Consider the following 10,912-nt stretch of genomic DNA (forward strand, 5'->3'; position numbering starts at 1 on the left):
CAGTAAGGCCCCGCCCTCTAGCCTCGGAGAGGAAGACCCGATGAAGGCCAGGTCAGTTAAAGTCCCCTCTTTCCCGGAGGCCCCCTCCCCTCAGACCTCCCCGGGTTCCCTCGGATCGCTGACCCCAAAGGCCCCGCCCCTCACGTTCGGTTAGCCAACGAAGCCCCGCCCCTCCCTTGGCCAATCCGCGCGGCCTAGAGCGCACCTGCTCAGAGGCTGCCCCAGCTCCGACACGAAGGCCGCCTTCATGTCCAAGTTGCTGTCGCATTTGTTGTCCTGGCCGCACTCTTTCTGGAAGTGAACCTGGGGGCGGCCGGAGGCGTAAGGGCCCAGCACCCAGAGAGCCCTCTCGCTCCACAGCCCTCCGGGGCCCCGCCCTTCCGACCCCGGCCCCGCCCACCTCGGTGTGGTTCTCCAGCGTCTGCGCCTGGTTTAGCACCGGGTACGCGTCCAGGGACCGCAGCCCCAGCCGCGGGCGCTCAGGCATCCGCAGAGGTAGAGAGTAGTTCATGGAAATGATGATGGGACGGAGTTTGTCGCGGACGTTGTCCTGGGGAAGGAGGGTGAGCTGAGCCCAGCGCTGCACTCCCCTTCCGCCCTGCCCCCGGGTGAATCCTCCCACCGCCTTGAACCCTCAGGGACGAGCTGAGGCCCCCTCCACACGGAAGAAGCCCAGTAAGGGTGAACTCCCTCCCTTCCTATCACATTGACCCCCCCTTCCTACCACTCTGATCCACAAGCAAGGTGATGGGATTCCTCCTCCCCAGAGATGAGGGGCTGGTTGCTGAGCCCCCCTTCATCCCGAGGGTCCCCAGGTTGTGCTCTCTCTTTCAACCACCATATCCTAGAGAAGGGCTCAGCTGGTCCCCCACTCACAGGCCTCTTTTTCTCCCAGACACAAACTAAGCCAAGAGTCTCACACCCCTCGCTTTTCTCAGAGGTGATGAGCCCTTTGGCGCCCATTCCAACTCCGAGGGTCTCTCTCTCTCTCGCTCCCCCCCATATGCTGTGCACTGTACCCCCTGAAGACCTATGGCCTTGCAGGCCCCCCTCCCCCACCTCTGTCTCTGGGGAGACTCCAGTCCCTCCCCCCTGCCCTGAGGGGACTCTAGCGGCCTCCTGCAGGGGTCCTGGAGCCAGGTCCCACCCTCAGCCCCTCGCTCACCATCAGCAGCAGTTCCAGCTTCTGACAGCGCATGTCGGGCATGGAGAAGAAGCCGTGGAAGACAGCAGACTGGCTGCGGGCGAAGCGAAGCCTGGGCGGTCGGCGGTCCCGGTCAGCCTCCAGGGTGTAGGCCAGGGCTGGAGGTGGCCGGGGTGGTTAGCAAGTGGCCAGGTAACCACACCCCTCCTCCCTGCCCCCCCCCCCAACTCACTAATGTTTCGCCTGTAGTTGGGGTTCCCGGCGCTCTGGTTGTAAGCAAAGCACAGCTCCACCTGCACGCTGTTGGGAGGCAGGAGACAGATAGGTGGGCCAGCTCACCGTGGGGCCCAGTTATCCAGGCCCTGGCTCTCACCCCTGTACTGGGCAAGGGGGAAACCAGGGCCCTTAGAAGGAAAGGCAGGGACGACACTGGAGAGGTCCACATGGCTGGTTTGGGGTGTCCCTGGTTTCTTTCCCCCCTACACACCCCTTAGAGCCATAGTAAACAGGGTTAGAGGTCACCAGTTGGGAAACGGAGGCCCTGAGAGCAGAAGGAGTCGCCTGACGTCACCCGTTGGTTGGCGCCCTGCCTGGTCTTGTATAGGACCTGCTGTCCAGATCTCCTCCCACTCACCCCTGATTTCTGCTCTGTGGCCCTCTGCCTTCTGATCTGGGCCTCATTCACACAAAGACCTCGAGGCTGTCACCGTTGTTACTGCTGTCACCATCTTAGCAACTAACACGTTCGGAGCAAGCAGGGTGTACAAGGTGCCGTGGGAAGGGCTTTCTGTACATTGCCTCATTTAATTATCACAATCCCGTAAATCGGTTGTTACTATTAACTTTGGTTCATAGGCAACGACTCTGAGGCGCAGAGGGATTAACCACCTGCCCAAGGTGGCTCTCTCTTCTGTCCACCTAAGTGTCTCCCACTCCCCTCCTTCCCTAGGAACTCACTCCCCAGAGCCCACCCCTTCCGCTGCAGTGGGCATAGCTGATTTGTTCAGACAAGGCCGTCCAGAGCTCCCACTCCAAACCACCATGCTCTACTCCCTCCCTCCCCCGCCATGGGGAATTTGCCTATTACCTCCCACCAAGAACTTGGCTTTTTAATGAGGTTGGGTAGGAGGGGCAATGCTTACCCCAGCAACCAACCCTCTAATGGTGGGATATCAGGAGTTGCCAGGGGAGGGGGCTGGGAGCCAGGGTCCCTCCTGGCTTGACGAATGGGCAGATAGAGCAGGAGCTGAGAGTCTCACCAGGAGGTAGCTGTGCAGAGCGCAGGGTCCAGCACAGATGGCCTGGCCACCAAGGTCTTGTGGAGGATGTTGATGACAGGCCGTGCCCTGCAGAGAAAATGCAACAGGCATCAGTGCCTCTTGCCTGTCCCCTCCCCCCACCCAGGCCAGGCCCCGGGGCTCAGGCTTGCATGGACCCGGTGCTGAAGGAGGACAGAGACAGGCTCCATGCAGACGGGGTTGGGGGACAGAAAGGCTCCTGTCTCCCATTGCCCTGGCTTACCGCAGCAGCACAATGCGGTCTGACAGGCTCCCCACTAGCAGGTCTGGGTAGAAGTTCTCATCCACATCCATCCGCCCACTTAGTGAGTAGCCAAAGGAGGCCAAGCCGGGCAGTCNGGGGAGTGGGGCCCGGGGAGGGACAGGGGGAGGGTGGATGAGGCGAAGGAGGGCTGGACTCCTTTGTTCCTGTCCGTCCATACCTGCTGCGGCTGTCTGAGGAGCCCCTCGGAGCTGCTGTGGTAGATGTACACTTTGCCCAAGCCCTCGAATGGGGCTCCCACGGCAATGTCTGGGGAAGAAAGGGAGGGCAGTTCACCCTGAGTACCATGGGCCCCGTGTCTCCCCAGCCTTGCGCTCCAGGCCGCAGGGTCCAGCATGAAACTGACCTCACCCTGCCAGGCGGGGCTTCAGAACACCGGAGAACAGAGTTCTGTGGCTCGCCATTAAAACTGGGACCACTGTGAGCCCAGCTGCTTCCTTTTATGGGTGGGAAGGTAGGTCTAGGAGAGGCAGATGACCTACCTCAAGTCACACCGCAAGTTAACGTCCCAGGCAGGTCTACACTCCGGATTCCTGCCCACTAGCCTAGTGTGTCTTTTCCCTCATTATGGTACGTTCCATCTCCCCTACCAGCCTCCCCTTCAGATACCCGGTTCTCCTAGTGACATTTACCAGCAGGGCCACAAAGAGAAGTATGTCCCCACTGGTGACTTCGCCATGTAGTTACCAAGCACACTGATATCATTTAATCCTGGCAAGATTGCTGGGGGGAGGTTCCGGCATCCCATTTTACAGGTGAGGGAGCCGACTCAGAAAACCCAAGTCCCACAACTAACGAGTAGAAAAGAGGCCAGTTTGAGTCCCTGTCTCTCTAACACAGGGGGCTGGAATTTTAATCACACTATAACCTTTCTTGTTAAATCCTTTAGACTTTAGACTTTTCGAATGCTAACGATGATTTCCACAAATAAGCCCCAAATGTTTTATTATCTTCTTAAATTTTACCAAACTCTTTCGAGTTTGCTGCTTTTGATCTGATAAGACCTAGGTAACCGGAAAGCGAAGCTTGTTAGAAAAGTACGTAAAGGGGGGCGCCTGGGTGGCTGGGTCGGTTAAGCGGCCGACTTTGGCTCAGGTCATGATCTCACGGTTTGTGGGTTCGAGCCCCGCGTCGGGCTCTGTGCTGACAGCTCAGAGCCTGGAGCCTGCTTCAGATTCTGTGTCTCCCTCTCTCTCTGTCCCTCCTCCCCTGCTCATGCTCTGTCTCTCTATATATCAAAAATAAATGAAACAAAACAAATTAAAAAAAAAAAAAGAAGTATGTAAAGGAGAAGTAAGTAGGTCCTGAGTAGAAACCAGACAACTCTTCTACCAGTAAATGCATAGGCTTTGCTAACCGAACTTTCTAGCACCTATGTTGGCTCTTTAGAGGCTCCTCTGCATTCATTTCGGTTCTCAGGTATGTTCTGGGAAATCGAGGTGGTCAGAAAAAGCAGTTTCCACATAAGCCAGGGGCTCTCATAGCAACCAGGCTCTTCCTTAATCTGTCCCCTTTCCTTGACACCCCAGGTCTAATTGGTCCCCAAGTCCTGTCGAGCACTGGACACCCTCTATATCTGGGTTCCCATTTTGTCCCAGCCCTTACCAGCCCACACTTAATGGACTACATTCTTGATCTTAACACCCCCAGTCTTGCTCTCCCCCATCCATCCCATATCACCCTCTAGAATCATCTTTCAAGGTACCAAGCCATCAAATCACATCCCTGCCTGGAAACCTTGCCTGGACGCCCCTCAGCCATTACCCCATGTAAAGCCCCAGTTCCTCTGCCTGGCTTTCACAGTGCCCACCCGTGTCCACAAGGCCGTTCCAGCTTCTTCTCTGACGTGAACACCCCACATCCACTCAATTTGGGCAGAGGGGGCAAGTATCCCACGCTCACATTGTGCCCCTTCTGTTCCCCTCCACTGTGCACACTCGGCCCAGCCTCAGACGCCCAGTGGTACATCCACTCCCCCAGCTCTGGCAAGCCCTAGAGCTTGCCTCTGGAGGCTTCCTCCGCATGGCCTCTCTCTACGACTGCTGTGAGCTCCCTGGCCTGGGCCCCAGTCTCCTCTTCAGGCCCTGCCAAGCCTGGTATGCGGCTGGCACTCAGTGGGTGTGCTGGAGCAGGAGTGCTGGCTCATACCCTGGAATCCGTCCTGGTTGATGTCACCGATGCTGGCCACGGAGAAGCCAAAGGCAGAGCGACCGGGGCCGTGAAGAAGGAGGGAGGGGTGGGCAGGGAAGGAGGTGCCTGCCTGGTTCATGAAGACATAGACGGCACCTCCTACCTCTTCTTTCCGCTCAAAGTAGTAGGGGGCACCCACCAGGAGGTCCTGCCACCTACACAGGAGAGGGGGGGGGCGGGAAATAGGAGTGTGGGGTCAGCCTCCAACATACAACAGAATTCTTGTTTAGCAGGTACAATTGTGCCAGGGTGCACGGCTACACTGATGGCATCTCTGATCATGAGAAGGACATGGAAAGGCCAATATGACCCGTCTGAGAAGAAATACGTGTCATGGGGAAGCCATGGAGGCCCAGATCACACCCAAACCACCCACATCCACTAGAAGCATAAAATGACAAAAGGAGACGTGGCTGTCATGCAATTGACATGTAAACACCCGTCATCTCTAATTGCAGGTCAAGACGCAAATTTGACTTGCAAATCCCTGTAAACAGCAGGCAGACAAACGAACAATCGCAAGCCTCCATTTCTCTGGCCTGGCTCGCACAAGCCTGCCCCCCTCACCATTCGCCCTGGCCCCAGAAAGTGGCCCCGGATTCTCACCCATCATTGTTCAGGTCTGCCAGGGCAATGGCGCTGCCGAAGTAGGCGCCCACCTGCGTGCCCTCCAGCACCTGCCTCCTCCGAAGGTCCCCACCTGCCTCCTGGCTCAGCAAGAAGACAGCACCCATATGTCGGTGCCGCGGGGCACCTGTCACAATCGTGATGTCCTTGGGGTGCAGGACGGAGCTGCCCACCTGCACAGTGTACCCTGGGGCAAGGGGAAGGCAGTCAATCAAGGCTCAGTACACTTTGTCCCCTTCTGCTCTGGATCCAGCCCCCCCAAATCCCCAGCAAGGCTGCGGGTGTTAAGATTGAGAATGTAGTCTATCAAGTGTGGGCTGGTAAGGGCTGGGACAAAATGGGAACCCAGATACAGAGGGTGTCCAGTGCTCGACAGGACTTAGGGATCAACGAGACCCAGGGTGTCAAGGAAAGGGGACAGATTAAGGAAGAGCCTTATGTCTTCTATTCCTCTATCCCAAGTTGGGAAAGAAAGTGGACCCTGGACGCCCAGCTTCCAATCCCATCCACGCACTGGACTATGGCTTCCATGAAGGTAGGGACCTTGCATCTTGGGGGGCCCAGAACAGGCCCGGTATACAGGTGGTGCTCAATAGGTGTGTGCTAGTTGAACTTAAACGCCACTAGTCACACCTGCACCGTGGCTTCCCTCTTCTACCAAGCACTGAGATGAGAGGCCAGCAGGCTAGGAACTGAGTCCCCTTCTTCCTCCGCCACCCAATGAGCCACCACAGCTGGACTCACCAATATAGAGGTTTCCTTGGTCCTCTGGGTCCTTGTAACTATATTCGGATAAATCCCAGTCCTTCCGCTGAATCATGTAGCTGTTTCCTTCACAAGTTTCCGGGAGGGGGAGGGGAGGAGTTCAGATCACTACTCTCTTCATCCTTCACGTCTGGGTCCCCTGCCACACCCCCCACCCCCACAAGGACAGTAATAACCCCTTTTATTTGTGAGTGCTTTGCCATTGGCAAAACACGCCCTCTTTATCTTCATAATTCTGTGAAGTAGAATGATGAGGCCCATTTTACAGATGAGAAAAGCAAGGCTCAGGGGTGGGGAGCAGTTGTAGAGACACGGCTAGAAGCTGGTCATCCAGGCTCCTGGACACTAGGTGACATTTCCCTCACTCTAGACGTCGAGGCTAGACTCCACCCTATGATCTCCTGGTTCTGCCCCCAAACTCAGGCTGCCTACCTGTCCCCCGCTCCGTGGGGTTGCTGTTAGAGAGTGGCCACTGCCCTACTGAGGTTCTAAAGGACCAGGGGGCAGGGGAGGCAAGACCAGAGGACTGAGCAGGGGCCTCAGTTTCAGGTGGGTCAAGCTACAAATATGCCCTGGGCTACCTGTTGGTCAAGAGGAAGGGATTCAGGGCTCTCTCTGCCGGTTGATTCTACAATAACAAGGATGCAGTAAGGAGAGAAGGCTCACTGTGGCTACATGTGGGGTGGACAGAGGCAGACATGGAGGGGATGGGAGCCCTCAGACGCCTGAGCAGCAGTGAGGGGCACAGCAGTTATAAACATGGCTCTTGATACAAAGAAATACTCTATAGGCCCCCAAAGGCTTGCCTGATATGTACCAATGTGAAAAGGTGCCCACAGCTTATTGGCAAGTGGAAAAAGAAAGCAGAAGAGCATGTGGGTTTTTTTGTTAATGTTTATTTATTTTTGAGAGAGAGAGAGAGGCAGAGCATGAGTTAGGGGCAGAGAGAGGGAGACACAGAATCTGAAGCAGGCTCCAGGCTCCGAGCTGTCAGCACAGAGCCCAATGCGGGGCTCGAACTCACAGACTGAGAGATCATGCCCTGAGCCGAAGTCGGACACTTAACCGACTGAGCCACCCAGATGCCCCCAGAAGAGCATGTTTAGTGTGATTCTGTTTGAGTGTGTGTTTTTAAAAGATATCTGTATATCCTGGGGTGCCTGGGTGGCTCAGTCAGTTAAGCGTCCAACTTCAGCTCAGGGCATGATCTCTCAGTCTGTGAGTTCGAGCCCCGCATTGGGCTCTGTGCTGACAGCTCGGAGCCTGGAGCCTGCTTCAGATTCTGGGTCTCCCTCTCTCTCTGACCCTCCCCTGCTCACGCGGTCTCTCTCTTTCTCAGAAATATATAAAACATTTTTTAAAAATCCTAAAATAAGTCGGCAGTTCTACAAGACAGTAATCTGCACAGGGACACAGGACGAGAGAAGCGGGTGGGAGAGGAGGGACACTTTTACTCTTTGTTTTGCCAAATCCTACCGCACCAGTCAGTAGTTGTACCAGGAGCATGTTTTATTGTTTTAATAAGGTTTTAAATGCTTGAAGTAGAGTCTGATGGATCTGCATGTTTCATCACTTACTGATGTGACCCTGGGCCATTTACTTTACTTCTCGGAGGCTCAGTTTTCCGTAAGATGAGTATAATGATACCTGCTTTATAAGAATATTCTAGGATAAATTAACATAAGATGTGTAAAGCCTGTGGCACAAGTAAGCACTTTAAAACAGCAGAGGTGTGGGGCGCCTGGGTGGCTCAGTGGGTTGGGCGTCCGACTTTGGCTCAGGTCATGATTTCACGGTTCGTGGGTTTGAGCCCCACATCGGGCTCTGTGCTAACAGCTCAGAGCCTGTTTCGGATTCTGTGTCTCCCTCCCTCTCTCTGCCCCTCCCCTGCTCATGCTCTGTTGCTCTCTGTCTCAAAAATAAATAAATAAATATTTTAAAAATTTTATTTTAAATAGCAGATGTGCTGGCGGTTGCCAATATGGGCAAAGGGCTCTCTTCTGCCCTCTAGTGGGGAGGGTCTGGGCTGGCTGTCCCCGGGACTAGCTTGGGCATGGGTGCTCCTCCCTCCTCTGTCCCCCACGGTCCCTACCTTTCCAGTTATAGGCACCCGGTGCGCCGAAGTACACGGTGTTCTTTGTGAAGCCGCCACTGGTGCCCAACTGGCACATACCCGTCTCCAGGTAGTCTGTGTTGCTGTTACACATCTCATTGTGGTAGGTTTGCCAGTCATCCGTGCGGTCCAGCTGAAGGTCATTGCCCCGCACGTAGCACTTGCCCACCATGCGTCGCTGGTCCTCTGACCCTGACCACAGCACCTGGGTGTAGCGGTGGGCGCAGACCTGGGGACACACACAGCCTGAGCCCGTAGCGGGAACTGAAGACCGGCCGTCTCCTTGGCCCTGTGTGCCTCTGGCTTTGCTGGAGAAGACTTAGAAGAGGTCCCCTGGCTTTTTTTTCCTTCCCACCGAGACGCCTGGGCCTGTGTCTCCTTTCCGGAGATTTGGAAATCTGCTTTGAAGGTTGGGAACACATTTTGGGAGGCCGGGAGGTCCCAGGTTTGAGAGTGGCTTACAGATCTTGGCAAAAGGAAAAGGGAATGTGCGATCCAGGATTAAGGGACTGACTTCTCTGCTCTGCCCTCCTAATGGAAGAGCCCTTGTTAAAATAATAATAATAATAATAGCGACAACACCAGTAATCATAGCAGCTAGCACCTGCTGAGTGCTTACTATACGCCAGACATTAAGTCTAAGCTCTTCACATATTAACTCCACTACGCCTCCTAATACCCCTACCAAGTAGGGACAATTTCCACCCCCATTTTACATAAGGAAACTGAAGCACAGAGAGCTAATTCTCTAACTAAGCTCTCACATCCAGACAGAAGCAGAGAATAGTCAAACCAAGGCTGTCAGGCTCCTGAGTCGGAGCTCCTAAGCACTGGGCTAGGCTGCTCTGCCCCTCTCCTGCCCTCTCCCGGCACACTAGAGGTGCTCGACAAATAGTTTTGGGGCACATCGATGAGAAGAGGGTGTTTATAAAACAGCCAGGGGTCAGGTGAAATCCAGAACTAGGCCTGGGTCTCGTGTGCTTGCTCTCTGTGTCTCCTTGCAGCTGTGGGCTCCAGCAGCCGCAGGCCTGAGTCACTCTGAGAGGCTTCCAGGGCTGGCAGGGTACGCAGCACACAGTAGGTGCTCACTAAACATTTGTCGCATGAACAGATGGGTCAGCAAACAACTGTCAAAGGGACCGGGATCTAGGACTGCCTTAAATGGAATCCCAGACCCCACCGTCTGTAACACAGTTCTAAAACGGCGTTTCATAATCAACAAAACTAATAGGCAACTGACAGAATGGGAGAAGATCGTTGCAAACGACATATCGGATAAAGGGCTAATATTCAGAATCTTTTAGGAACTCACCAAACTCCACACCCGAAAAACTAATAATCCAGTGAAGAAATGGGCAGAAGATATGAACAGACACTTCTCCAAAGAGGACACCCAGATGGCCGACAGACACACGAAACGATGCTGAGCGTCCCTCCTCATCAGGGAAATACAAATCAAAACCCCACTGAGATACCACCTCACGCCGGTCAGAATGGCTAAAATGAACAAATCGGGAGACTACAGATGCTAGTGAGGATGTGGAGAAACGGGCACCCTCCTACACTGCTGGTGGGAATGTAAACTGGTGCAGCCCCTCTGGAAAACAGTGTGGAGGTTCCTTAAAAAATTAACAATAGAACTCCCCTATGACCCAGCAATAGCACTGCTAGGAATTTACCCAAGAGATATAGGAGTGCTGATGCATAGGGGCACATGTACCCCAATGTTCATAGCAGCACTCTCCACAATAGCCGAAACATGGAAAGAGCCTAAGTGTCCATCAACGGATGAATGGATCAAGAAGATGTGGTTTATCTATACGATGGAATACTACATGACCATGAGAAAGAATGAAATCTGGCCATGTGTAGCAACGTGGATGGAACTCGAGGGTGTTATGCTGGGCGAAATAAGTCAGGCAGAGAAGGACAGATACCATATGTTTTCACTCATATGTGGAACAGGAGAAACTTAACAGAGGACCATGGGGCAGGGGAAGGGGAAAGAACAGTTAAGGAGAGGGAGGGAGGCAAACAATGAGAGACTCCTAAATACTGAGAACAAACTGAGGGCTGATGGGGGTGGGGGAGAAGGGAAGGGGGGTGATGGGCATGGAGGAAGGCACTTGTGGGGATGAGCACTTGGGTGTTATAGGGAAACCAACCTGACAATTAACTATAATAAAAAAATAAATAAAACAAATAAAACGGCGTTCAGTTTTAACCTCTGGCATTTGATGCAAACCCGGAGCCTAAAACAGTGCTCCAAGGTAACAGAAATTGCAACAGGGATGACTACGGGGGTGGCAACTGGTTGGAAGGGGACACGCTGTCTGGAGTGATGTACACATTTCTTTAATGCGTATCCGTGACACAGGGGTTGAATGTGTCAAGACTCCCTAAAAGGTAAAATCTGTACATTTCGCCGTCTGTAAGTTTCACATCAATTTTGAAAAGTGAAAAAAAGAATGGTCTATCTGGGATTCAGAAATTGAGACCCCCCCCCCCCCCCA

General features: G+C 54.0%; 1 protein-coding gene across 1 annotated transcript in view; it reads right to left on the reverse strand.

Moving 5' to 3' along the window:
- ITGA3 (integrin subunit alpha 3) overlaps positions 1-10,912 on the reverse strand; it is a 33,007-nt gene that overhangs the window by 11,428 nt on the left and 10,667 nt on the right. Inside the window, exons 5-15 of the mRNA XM_077776862.1 lie at positions 8,379-8,628; positions 6,266-6,352; positions 5,501-5,708; positions 4,853-5,049; positions 2,843-2,953; positions 2,666-2,780; positions 2,404-2,490; positions 1,377-1,444; positions 1,166-1,302; positions 401-550; positions 206-303 (exon numbers count right to left, since the gene is read on the reverse strand). Of these exons, the coding sequence (XP_077632988.1) occupies positions 206-303; positions 401-550; positions 1,166-1,302; positions 1,377-1,444; positions 2,404-2,490; positions 2,666-2,780; positions 2,843-2,953; positions 4,853-5,049; positions 5,501-5,708; positions 6,266-6,352; positions 8,379-8,628 (1,508 nt within the window). The remainder of the gene's footprint in view (positions 1-205; positions 304-400; positions 551-1,165; positions 1,303-1,376; positions 1,445-2,403; positions 2,491-2,665; positions 2,781-2,842; positions 2,954-4,852; positions 5,050-5,500; positions 5,709-6,265; positions 6,353-8,378; positions 8,629-10,912) is intronic.

This window comes from Crocuta crocuta, unplaced genomic scaffold (assembly GCF_008692635.1).
Source record: "Crocuta crocuta isolate KB4526 unplaced genomic scaffold, BGI_CrCroc_1.0 scaffold352, whole genome shotgun sequence".
NCBI lineage: Eukaryota > Metazoa > Chordata > Mammalia > Carnivora > Hyaenidae > Crocuta > Crocuta crocuta.